We start from the raw sequence: 13420 nt of genomic DNA, 5'->3' as shown, positions 1-13420 counted from the left end.
GTGGTGACTTTTCTTTTAATTTTGTTTTAGATTTATATTCCAATTTGTTTTGTTTTGCCGTGTGTGCTTTTTGTTCCTAGCTACAAGACATTCTTACCAAAATGTGTGCGAGCAAAGATCCAAGACTATCATATTTTGACAAGAAAGCGAATAAGGTACAGATTTCGCAGATTTATTGAGCAATTCAGCCATTGCAAAGCCACTGCCAGAAACTTGAAACTTAAGTATCTTATAAATCTGGAAACTCTTCAGTCTGCATTCTACACAGAACAATTTGAAGTAAAAGAACCTGGAAGAGGTCCTTCAGGTGAGGAGATTTTTGCAACCATTATAATAACTGGAAACGGTGGAATTCAGTGGTCAAGAGGGAAACATAAAGAAAGTGAGACACTGACAGAACAGGTAATCCTTAATGATACGTTCTCATTCTTTGTTAATTTAAGTAGAATGGTGATAGAAGCAAAGTAATTTTAGTCATTTGAAACATGCACTTGTATTTTTCTCCTCCCATTTATAGAAGTATACATTTTTAATAGTGTGAAGCCATCAAGATCATGTTTATAGTTCTTTTCTGATTATTCTTAAATTTTTAAAATTTAAATCTTATGACAAAATAATAAGTCATAGTATTCATATAGTTTAAGAAAAGTGATGTTTAAAGGTAGTTTTGCCTCCTTGTTTTCTTTTACTAATATTGATTTAGGAGTCACAATGATAAAATTTAATATCCTAAACAATATTGATTTTAATTGATTTTTATGATAATGTATACCTGTTAAATAATTTAGTTTGTTTTAGCATTGCATTATAAGTTTTAAGTTGTTTCATATCTGTGTTGTTCTCAGATTATTAGAGATTTAAAAGGTTTTTAGTCTTCACTCTGTGGTAAACTTTCAATTTTCTGACCGTAGTTGCTTTAATGTTGATTGGCTTGAAGGATGCCAACTAGAGCAGGTCTTAGATTCCTGGCACCATTTAATGCTCATTTTTAAATCAAAGCAAGATACAGTGTAGTCTAGGGTTCCATTATTGGGGAAGAGAATCCCATTTAATATTTATCTTTTGCTAGCAATACTTTCTTACTTTAAAGAATTTGTTATGAATGTTAATCTCCTTCATAAGTCTTGTTTTAAAATGCCACCATAGATTCTACCTGTTTTTAATTTCAAATACTCTTAACCATAGGATTTACAGTTATATTGTGATTTTCCTGATATTATTGATGTCAGTATTAAGCAGGCAAACCAAGAAGTCTCAAATGAAAGCAGAATTGTAACTATCCATAAGCAAGATGGTAAAAATCTGGTAAGTTTGCTTTATAACTAAATAATGGTTATGTTATACAATTTTTAAAAGTATTCTTAATAACCAAGTTATTATCTTACAGGAATTTTTCTTATTGTTTTAAACATAGCTCTAAACATAAATATCAGTTTAGTCAGCTTTTTATTATGTCTAGATTTTTGTATCACTACTAAAACTATCTTCCCACAGAGTTTCTTATACATTAATGTATTTTTCACTTATTTTTATGATTGGCAATGCACCAGTTTCTTTTTCTTCCCACTCTGGGTTGTGCCACTTCCTGTTACAGCTCTTATTCCTGATGATAATCTTTTTTTACCAATAGAGATGTGCATAATACCAGTCACACTACCTAATTAAAGGAGAGAAAGAAATCAAAACAATACCACTGGGAATTTATGTAACAAATGTAAACCAATCCCTGATCTGACCTACCCAACTGTAAGACATGATCAATTCTGAAATATTTAACCCTTTTGCCATGGCCTGGTTGGCTTAGTTGGTTAAAGCATCATAGTGATACTCCAAGGTTGCAGGTTTGATCCTGGTCAGGGCATATACAAGAAACATGCATGCATAAATTAAGTGAAACAACAAATCAATGTCTCTCTCTTTCTCTCTCTCTGAAATCAATCTTAAAAAAGATTTAACCCTTTTTCTTTAAATAGCTTCAGAAATCCCACTTATTTTAATTGAAAGGAAAGATATGAATTCCTTTATATTCTGCTCTAAAGTTTCTTATTTATCTGGCTTTGTTTTCTTTTTAACTCAGATATTTCTTAACTTCCTGGCTTAAATGCCATATTAATGTTATTTGGTCATTTAACTGAAGTAACTATATGTACCTTTCTGGCCATTTCAAGTTTATATTACCAAAATTACAACTAACTTGTAACTTATTTTAGTCAGCATGCTTTCCTGTTCTTAGATAAAAATATGATTAATACTGTGCAGCTACTCCCTATTAGACTATGAGCTTCTTGAAGGTAAGGATCATTGTGTGTGTGTGTGTGTGTGTGTGTGTGTGTTTTACTCCTTGCACCTTGCCCAATGCTCTAGGGCCCAGTTTAGAAAGACCTTGGTAAGTGTTTCATGGAAATTATCTTCTTGTCTCTCCAAGTTGGATCCCTGGTTTTCTGAATCTAATATTTGCCTTGTTTTTATGGGTACATTCTCCAGTACCTGTTGATATTTTTATATTAGGGATTGTGACAAACTAGAAAATTAATTTAGGGAGGATTTTTACATTTTTATGATGTTGAATTTTCCCCAGTCAAGAACATGATAAATCTTCTGTATAGTTCAAGTAAAAAGTTGTATCTCGCTCTGGCTGGCGTAGCTCAGTGGATTGAGCGCGGGCTGGGAACCAAAGTGTCCCAGGTTTGATTCCCAGCCAGGGTACATTCATGGGTTGCAGGCCATAACTCCCAGCAACTGCACATTGATGTTTTTCTCTCTCTCTCTCCCTCTCTCTCTCTCTGTCTCTCTGTCTCTCTCTTTCTCTCTCTCTCCCTCACTCCCCTCTCTAAAAATAAATAAATAAAATCTTAAAGAAAAAAAAAGTTGTATCTCGCAAGAGTGGTTTGAAGTTTTTCTAAAAGTTATTTTGTATATTTTTTGGTTAAATTTAATTCTACATACTACTTTTTGGTTGCTATTATACATGGGGCTATACTTTTTATTATATAATTTAATTGACTTTTTTATGTGTGAAAGATACTGATTTCTGCATTCTGTAATCTTAATAAATTATCTTATTCTTGTAATAGTTTTATAGATTTCTTTTGGGTTCCCTGAGTATACAATCATATAATAGCCAAATAGAGATGGTTTATATCCTTGTTTCCAATTTTCTACTATATTTGTTTTCTATGGCGTCATTATGTTAGTATAATACAATATGATGTGTTATTAAATAGTAGACTTTCTTATTGCTGATTTTAGGATAAGTTGCTGCAGTATTTTCCCTTTAAATAAGATGCTGTATTTCAGAGTAATAATATGTTCACATATGTATGTATGATATAATCATATAACTATGTATGATTTTAATTTATGACTATATACATTTTAGTTTATAGCATAAACTAAAGCAGTGAAAAAATCCTAACTGAACTTGTTTTTTGTAATGGAAGTCTGCTTATAATTAGATTAAATAATAATTAGAATTATTTAGAATATAATTTATCACCTGTATATTTGGTATGTAAAAATAGAATGCCCATTATTTCTAATTCATATCAACTTTTATATCAGATTAGAGAGATTTCTAATTGAGATAACTGGCACTTTTTTAAAAATGGGAATACTGGAATATATAGTAAAATTATGGATGTTCATTGAACTAAAAATGTCATAATAAGTACAAGTTCAAGATGGTCTTAAATATTAAACAGAAGAATTTATAATTCAGACTGGACCATAAAAGACATTTGAGCAATTTAGGAGAATTACTCTAACAACATGGAGTGAAGAGAATTTGCAATATGTAGCCTGCAGTTGACTTTTTAAATGATACTTATTATTTCTTTTTCTCTTCTCTGCTTAGGAAATTGAACTTAGCTCATTAAGGGAAGCTTTGTCCTTTGTGTCATTAATTGATGGATATTATAGATTAACTGCAGATGCACATCATTACCTCTGTAAAGAAGTGGCACCTCCAATGGTGCTTGAAAATATACAAAGCAACTGTCATGGTCCAATTTCGTGAGTAATAATACAGACCTAAAGTTTTAGAAAAGTAAATGAGATATTTACAAAGAAGTTTTCACACAACAGAGTAACATACATAGGTTTAGGAGTTTAGAAGAACGTATCTTAACTGAAGTTGTTTTTTGTAACAAAAGTCTATTTACAATCATGTTAAATAAAATCAGAATTATTTAGGATATAATTTATCACCTGTACCCGATTCTACAATACTTCTAACTTGTGTAAGTTTGACATTTAGTTGTCTGAGTGTGTTACAAGTTAGTGATAAGTGAAGCAGAGATGATTCTTGCTTTCATGTAGATTATATTTTGACCTTTCTTTCAAGATGTACACCTTCAATAAAACATGTAGCAGATTTTTAAATTAATAGTTTTTGTTACTTGTCATGGGTCTTCTGCTAGACTTTGATATTACATTAAATATTAAAATAAGTTTTTATATTAGAAATTGCTATGGTAGAAGAGATATATGTATTTTATTATATGTTGTTTGCATAGTTAAGTTAAATTTTATGAGAGTATGGTTTTTAAAATACTAAGTTTGTAATCAGAAGGCAAAAAAATCAAATGAATGACTTGTTCTTTGTGATTTTGTGGGTCCTTTTATTTATTTTTAAAGCAATATATTGCCCCTTGAATTGGTTTGAACTTTCATTATTTTTCATTACAAGATTATTGATAAACTTACAAAGTAGAGGAGACTTCTAAAAATTCTGAGTTTTAGATTTGACTTTTGATCTTTTGCATGGCACCTTGCTATGTCATCATTCACATTATTTCTTTACCTTTAGGATGGATTTTGCCATAAGTAAACTGAAGAGAGCAGGTAATCAGACTGGACTCTATGTACTTCGATGCAGTCCTAAGGAGTTTAATAAATATTTTTTGACTTTTGCTGTCGAGGTTAGTATGTCAGATTAATTGATGGTAACATCTTTATTCAATCCATATAATTTTCCCTTCATGTTTATCTGCCATATTTCCTTTTTAGTACTCTGAATTATGGTTTTGGATATAACTAGCATAATAATATTTCATTTACCTCAGAGATTCTGCATATATAATACACATGATATAATTCCTAGGACTTATATAAAAATATAAAATGATTTATAATGTCTTTCTGTCTTTTACGTAGAATTTATTTAATTTTTTAATGTTTGGGTATCACAAGTGTGTAAAATTACATCAAGTCTCTTAAAGTCTCCTTTTTTCAGAAAAATGGAAATCTTTACCAAAACTTGTGGAACAAAGTAAATAAGCAAACTTTCCTTTTACTAGTAATGGTTACAAGACTAGAGTGAAGTAGGGCAATAATAAAGAAACAAACGTTTTTACCTGTAACTAGTGGTTTTTTACTATTAAGAGTAATGTCTACTATGTTTGTTTGTTTGTTTGTTTTTAATCCTCACTCGAGGACATACTCATTGATTTTAGAGAGAGGGAAAAGGAGGGAGAGAGAGAAGGAGAGAAACATCAACTGGTAACCAGCTGGGAACTGAACCTGCAACCTAGGTTTGTGCCCTGACCAGGAATCAAACCCATGGACCCTTCAGTTTACAGGACAATGCTCCAACCAACTGAGCCACACTGGCCAGGGCTACAATGTATGTTTTAAGCATAAAACTACGATGAAACCTCACTGTTAATTCATATTATTTAGGATGTCATTTGAGATTGTTCACTGTTCAAAATTATATAAAAAGATACTATCACTTATAAGGCAGTTTCATGATATAAATCTTGAGAACCTTTATATCAGCTTCCAGAATTTATCTTGCTTTTTAAACATAACAAAGTAATGATTTTACTATTCAGTTATTTTAAGTTTGATAAAATACAACTACCTTGTTTTAGCATATGTAGGATGGACTAATAGTCCATAAAAACAGAAGGTAGGTTACTCCATAACTTCAGCATTGAAGAATACTCTGTATCGTATTTTCTTACTATAATTATAGCAGTTAATTATATTTAGTTATCAAATGAAAATGACCATATTGTTACATATTAGGGAGTGTACAATATATAGCCCTGTGTTTCAAGAAATTTACCTTTTGGAAAAAATAAGAAAGTATACCAAAAAATACTAAAAAGAGCATTGTAATTATTCAGTCTAGGCAAATAGAGATAATAACAGAAAAGGTTACAGTTGTTAAGAAAGATCTTTTGGTATAGGAAGGACTTGAGGTTGACTTTAAGGAAGTATTGGGTTAGCCAAAAAGTCCGTATAGTTTTTTCCATAAAATAAAAGACATATTTTTCATTTTCACCAATAACTTTGCTGATTTGGATATTTTGAGTATGTAGGTTATCTCCCACTATTGGCTTCTTGTCAGTGGTGCTGCTAAACATCTTCCAATGTATCAGACAGCCCCACAGCAAAGAATTATTTGTCTGAAATGACAATAGTACCAAGAAACTTCACAAATCACTTTTGACACAATTTGATCAGTCATAGTACCTTCTCCATACACTGCATAATTCTTTTTTTGCATTTCAGTTACATATTTACCTTTCTCAAAACAATAAAGCATAATATGCTGAAAATGTTGCATATTTTCTTCCATCTTTAATATTAAAATGTCTGCACAAAGATTCACCAATTTTGATTCCTTTTAAAAATTATATTTTATTGATTATGCTATTACAGTTGTCCCAGTTTTTTCTCCTTTTCCCCCTTCTACTCAGCAACCCGTTCTCCCTCAGGCAGTCCCCACACCATTGTTTATGCTGGTGGGCCACACAGTATAAGTTCTATAAGTTATTGGCTACTCCATTTCCTATATTTTGCTTTACCTCTCCATGGCTATTCTGTAACTACCCTATTGGTACTTCTTAATACCCTCATCTCTTCAAACATTCCCCCAACAACCCCTTCCCATCTGGCAACCATCAAAACACTCTGTGTATCCATGATTCTGTCTCTGTTCTTCTTGTTTGCTTAGTTTGTTTTTTAGGTTCAATTGTGAACAGTATGTATTTATTTCCATTTTATTGTTCATAGTTTTGATCTTCTTTTTCTTAAATAAGTCCCTTTAATATTTCATATAATAATGGTTTGGTGGTGATGAACTCCTTTGGTTTTTTCTTGTCTGGGAAGCTCTTTATGTGCCCTTCAATTCTAAATGATAGCTTTGCTGGGCAGAGCAATCTTGGCTGTAAGTCCCTGCTCATGACTTTGAGTATTTCTTGCCAACCCCTTCTACCCTGCAAAGTGTCTTTTGAGAAATCAGCTGACAGTCTTAAGGGAACTCCCCTGTAGGTAACTGACTGCTTTTCTCTTGCTGCTCTTAAGATCCTCTCTTTATCTTTAACCTTGGGCATTTTATTCATGATGTGTCTTGGAGTGGGCCTCTTTGCATCCATCTTGTTTGGGACTCTGTGTGCTTCCTAGACTTGCATATCTATTTCCTTCACCAAATTAGGGAAGTTTTATTCCATTATATTTTTCAAATAGATTTCCAATGTCTTTCTCTTTCTCTTCTTCTTCTGGTAATCCTATGATGTGAAAGTTGGAATGCTTGAAGTTGTCCCAGAGGCTCCTTATACTATCCTCATTTTTTTGGGATTCCTTTTTCTTGCATTGTTCTCACTGGTTGTTTTTTTGCTTCCTTATGTTCCAAAAAATTGATTTAATTCTTGGCTTCATCCACTTCTACTGTTGTTTCCTTGTAATTGTTCTCTATTTCAGAAAGTGTATCCTTCATTTTTTTATATGCTGTTGAGGTCCTCACTAAGTTCCTTGAACATCTTTATGAGCAGTGTTTTGAACTCTGCACCTGATAGATTACTTATCTCCATTTTGTTTAGTTCTTTTCCTGGAGTTTTTATCTATTCTTCCATTTGGGCCGTGTTTCTTTTTCTCCTCCTTTTGTCAGCCTCCCTGTGTTTCTTTCTATATATTAGGTAGAGCTGCTTTGACTCTGTGTTTTGGTAGCATGGCCTAATGTAGTAGGTGTCCTGTAGGGTCCAGTGGTACAGCCTCCTCTATTACCCAAGCTGAGTACTTTAGGTATGCCCTCTATGTAGGCTGAGTACACTCTTCTCTTGTAGTAGATCCTTGATTGTATTTGGCAGGTCAATGGGAGGTATTTACCCAGGCCAGTCAGTTTCAAAGATTGGCTGTGACCACTTACCACCAATCTGCATCCTCATTGGAGGATCAGCTGTGCAGGGGGCAGGGTTGTTGTGCTCCAACGTGGTCTGTAGCTGTCCACTGGGTGCGCAGACCCTAGGGTTTCCCGGGTGGTGGCAGGCCAAGGTCAGCCACTACCTGTATTCTGCCCAGGCCACCCTGCCTGGGCTATAATGCAGTCCAAGGTGGCTGCTACTTGTGCTGAGCTTGGAGATTCCCAGGCAAAGCCAATCTGTGAATCTAGGCTGGCCGCTGTTAGTGCTGTGCCTGGAGCCACTTAACAAGAGGTGTGGGTGGGGGCGGGGGCATGCTGGGTGCTTTAAGTTAGGCAGGACAGAGATATCCAGGGTAGGGCAAACCCTTTAGCCAGATTAATGGAGTCTCATATATGATATCCACCTGCCCACTCTGTGGCTCTGCCAACCTTTCTGCTTGGGAGAAAGCTGTCGCCCAGCTTTAGCCTTGATGCCAGCCACTTCCAATTCCTCCCTTGTGCCTTTCAAGCTGCTACTGCAGTGCTAGAGCTCTGAGGGAGTGAGTCTGACTCAGTTTGTGTGTGGGGTTTTTAAGAGGAACTGCTTGGGACTCCAGAAATTTCTTCCACTTACTCCATCCCTGGTAGCTTTTACAGCCAGAAATTATGAGGACTTTCTTCCTGGCACTGGTAGCCTGGGCTGGGGAACCTGGTGTGAAGCTGTGAGTCTTTGCTCCAGAGATGTCCCTCCCAAATTTTTATCCTCCACAGGAGGTTGACCAGTGTGTTCTGTGCCTCCACCCCTCCTACCAGGCTGGGTGGATGTGGTTTCTTTAATTTCGTAGTTGTCAGACCTCCATTCTACTTGATTTCTCATGGTTCCGTGAGTAATGGTGGTTCTATAATTTAGTTGTTATTTTGATGTGGTTGTGCCAGGAGGTGAGACATGTTTACCTATGCCATCATCTTGACCAGCACTCCTTTGGTAAGTTTTCTAAAATATGCATGCTAATATAATAGCTGTCACAATACAATCTAACAAAATTGTTTTGAATGAAGTTAAAGACAACTAAGCACTACTACAGCCAATGTATGGAAAAAATTTAATGAACATTTTTGGCCAACCCAATATTTAGTTGTATTTTTATAGGATATGCAATATATTCCTTTTTGAGGAATCAAGCACCTCTACCATCCTACACTGTTCCTACACAAGGATTCATGATTCAAATGTCTAAATATCTTGTTGGTTATTTTTGTGGAATCTGTTTTTTCACAATAATCACCATGATGTCCATTGTGATTTTTCCTCTCTCTTTTATAATTAAACTTATATAGCGAGAAAATGTCATTGAATATAAGCACTGTTTGATTACAAAAAATGAGAGTGGAGAATACAACCTCAGTGGGACTAAGAAGAACTTTAATAATCTTAAAGATCTTTTGAACTGCTATCAGATGGAAACTGTTCGCTCAGACAATATAATTTTCCAGTTTACAAAATGCTGTCCCCCAAAGCCAAAAGGTAAAATAATATTCCTGTTATTTTTAAAATATAGGTTATAGCTTATATATATAGTGAGTGATAACTTCAGTATATTGATTTGAAAAGAAATATTGAAGAAGCAGCTCCAAATAACGGACTAATTTTGTCTCATTCTTTTATATATACATCCTCAAATAGCATTGTTCAATTTGGTTTGAGTTGCCTAGAAGTGATGGGAAGTTCCATAATTCTAAAATGCTATTTAAAGATAATAATTGCTTGCTATAAACCAGTCACTATTTATTGAAGTGAGAGAAAGACCTCACTACCAAATTCTCACATTTGGTTCTAAGTAAAAACTTTCATACTCTTAGAATTTTAATTTCTAAACTTTTAAAATTAAAATGGTAAGGTTGGGAATGTCTTTAAAAATAGGATTTTTAAAAATTATCAAAATTCCTGAAAAATTATATTAGGTAAGGAAGTGATTATAATTTTGAATATTTGAAAGAATTGGTTAGAGGACATTAAAATTTAATGAATAAAATACTAAAATAATTTTCTATGAAAAAATGAGTAGTAAGTTGTTAAACATTTCTTATATTTAGGACACATTTTATTTTACCACTTTGGAGCAGTTATTTCCTTAGTGTGTTTTGATTACATGTACATGTAATATACACGTTTTTCATTATTTTCTTTTACAGATAAATCTAACCTCCTGGTCTTTAGAACCAATGGTGTTTCTGATGTACCAACCTCACCAACACTACAGAGGCATAATAATGTGAACCAAATGGTGTTTCACAAAATCAGAAATGAAGATTTGATATTTGTAAGTTTTTAGATACTGATTATTGTCTTTTTTGTCTTTCTAAAGTAACAACTATTTCCCACTTATATTCATGTGACAGTTGGAACTATTTTATTATAATCTATATTGTTAAAATTTATTGCCGATTAATATTTTTATTTCTTGTGAAAATGTGATATCGAACTTGAATTAGAAATTAGTAAAATTATTTTAAGAAGGGAATTCTCTTTTCAGGATTTTAAAAATTTCTTTTTAAATCTTAAATTAAAATTATTAAATGGTCTTGTACAAAAGACCTATATCTTAATGATCACGTTGTAGAGAAAAGGGAAATTGAAGGAGCCAAAAATAAAGAAGAAACTGAAAACAGATTAGTATATAAGAGCCAGTGTTTTGGGTATAGAATGATGGGGTTTGGGATTAATCTCAAAAACTAAGGGGGTTAAGATCTAAAAGTAGGGCCAAGTCATAGGGTCTACACAAGACCAGGAGTTAAAAGTGAAGCTGTCTCTGAAAGCCAAGACCTTCAAGTAAATATATTCTCAGTAAAACAGTATGTGGAGTGTGAAAAATTCACCCACTAGCAACAGGAGGAGTATTTTCTGTTTTAATTAGGCTGTTAGTTCGGAAAAAAATCTCTCCCGAGAATTTGTAATCATAAGCTTTTGAGTTTGGGTTTCTTTATTCCATTTGCATGATCTGAGAAACCCTAAGCTAATAAATAAAATAAGAAGTGATACTCCCCTAGTAATACCCTGTGGTAAGTGGCAGAAGCAGAAACAAAATCTTTTTTGAAAGAACATACTCTTAACCTAGATTACTCAGGACCCCCCAGATGAAACAAATCCAAATATGAGATTTTAATTGAAAAAATTAAAACATACAGGAGAATAATCCAAGAGTGAGGGAGTTAACAGACCAACAAACGTCAAAAGTACTTCTTTAACAGACTTTTTAGAAAGAGATTGTAAAATACATAAATATTTTTAAAGATATAACAGGAGTTGAAAACATGTGGCAGGGGGGAAATGAGGCATTATTTAAATTTAAAAAGACCAAAAAGATTTAGAGAAGAAAGATATAGAAATGAAAAATATACTAGCTCTGGCTGGTATGTCTCAGTAAATTGAATGCCGGCCTGTGAACCAAAGGGTCGCCAGTTTGATTCCCAGTCAGGACACATGCCTGGGTTGCAGGCCAGGTCCCTGGTGGGTGGTACATGTAAGGCAACCACACATTGATGTTTCTTTCCCTCTCTCCCTCCCTCTCTTCCCCTCTAAAAATAAATAAGTAAAATCTTTTTAAAAATATACTCATTGACCTTAAAACAAAATGTACAGATTAAAAAACAGATTATTTATAGTTGAAGAGAGAATTAGTAACTTGGAAGATAGATCTGGAAGTTATTCAGGTATAGCAAATAGGGAGAAAAAATTGGAAATTACAAAGAGAAATTAGGAACATGGAGAACAGAATGAGAAAGATTAACTGATGTCTGAATTCCATAATGAGACAGTAGATAGAATTAACAAGATTTGTAAAGACGTAAATTCTTATGTAAATAATGGGTAGTCTAACATTACAAACTAATAACAGTAGAGTTTCAATTTGAACATAGGCAGCCCTGCTTTAGAGTTCAGAGTGTCAATTACTCTGTTAAGGATATGTAGGAAATACTAAGTAATAGTAGTGATAACATTTACTATGTGTCATGGGCTAGGCTAAGTGCTTTCATATATTTATTCATTTATTGTTCATAAAAGCCTATGGAAAAATAGTTATTTTTCTCATTCCTCCAATGAGGAAACCAAGACAACCGCAGCACAGAGATTACATTGCCGCAGAGATTACAAGGTCACACAACTAGAAGGTAGTGGATAATAAGGACCAAGTTAGGTATTCTGGCTCCACAGACCATATTGCACTGCCTTTCTACTGCACTATTAGGAAAGGAAGTCCAAAAAATATTCACATCTAAATAAATGTAGGTAAACTTTGACTTTATAAATAAGTGATAATTACAACTAATTCAGGGGGTTAAGAACCAGGTAAAACCAAAATATACTTTATTCATTAATCCTTGTTTTCTTGTCTTCTATTAGAAGGAAGTATATTCCTTCTAAGGAAGGAGAATATACTTAATTTGGAGTCTTAAATCTAGGTTTAGTTTGTAAGAGAAATATTTGCTAATGGATTTTTTGAACTCTTTGTCATTGAACATATTTCCTAATTCTCACATCATTAACCATGTTTACTCATTCTTTCCTTTCTTTTAAAGAATGAAAGCCTTGGGCAAGGCACTTTTACAAAAATTTTTAAAGGTATAAGAAGAGAAATAGGAGACTTTGGTCAACTGCATGAGACAGAAGTTCTTTTAAAAGTTTTGGATAAAGCACATAGAAACTATTCAGAGGTGTGTATGTTTTTTGTGTTCATGTAGCTTATGATTTTTAAAGATGTGGTCTCATATGCAAACAACATATTCATGCTTGTAGTTTTTCAAAATTGCAGCTTTAAAAAGTATATATATCAAAAAATTTCAGAGGATGCCTTCTGGTGTGGCTATCGAAAATTATAGAATATTTTTTTAAAATAACATTTCCAAACTAATTACTTTTAGCATTGTGTTATGGGTATTACTACATCTTTTCATATACTAAGGCAGTGGTTTTCAAACTTGGTTGCCAGAGCTTTATGAGTTTCATAGATTTCCTCACAATTTCATCTACTTTTTTTTTAGAAAAGAGTTTGTACTAAGGAACATTCTGGGTGAAATATGGATTCCAGAGATTTTAGCCCACAGAAACCCAGCCACCATTTGCTAGAGTCCTTAGCATAGCAAGGCATCATCAAAGAGTTGTGATACTTAAATTGTCTTAAAGGATGTTAGTGGAAGATGATATGAAACATGTAAGTCGAAGAGTTGCTCTAACCCAGAACACCAAAGTGTTAGTGAATATGATCCTCAATAGCCATAGCCAGAAGTTCTAGT

The 13420-nt window shown here is 33.4% G+C and overlaps 1 protein-coding gene across 1 annotated transcript in view; it reads left to right on the top strand.

The window, feature by feature from the left end:
* JAK2 (Janus kinase 2) overlaps positions 1–13420 on the top strand; it is a 100355-nt gene that overhangs the window by 63852 nt on the left and 23083 nt on the right. Inside the window, exons 7-13 of the mRNA XM_028511219.2 lie at positions 81–402; positions 1186–1305; positions 3854–4011; positions 4808–4919; positions 9467–9653; positions 10322–10449; positions 12707–12841. Of these exons, the coding sequence (XP_028367020.1) occupies positions 81–402; positions 1186–1305; positions 3854–4011; positions 4808–4919; positions 9467–9653; positions 10322–10449; positions 12707–12841 (1162 nt within the window). The remainder of the gene's footprint in view (positions 1–80; positions 403–1185; positions 1306–3853; positions 4012–4807; positions 4920–9466; positions 9654–10321; positions 10450–12706; positions 12842–13420) is intronic.

This window comes from Phyllostomus discolor, chromosome 3, assembly GCF_004126475.2.
Source record: "Phyllostomus discolor isolate MPI-MPIP mPhyDis1 chromosome 3, mPhyDis1.pri.v3, whole genome shotgun sequence".
Lineage (NCBI taxonomy): Eukaryota > Metazoa > Chordata > Mammalia > Chiroptera > Phyllostomidae > Phyllostomus > Phyllostomus discolor.
Note: the sequence above shows the minus strand (reverse complement) of the source record. Positions and strands in the feature narration are given on the sequence as shown.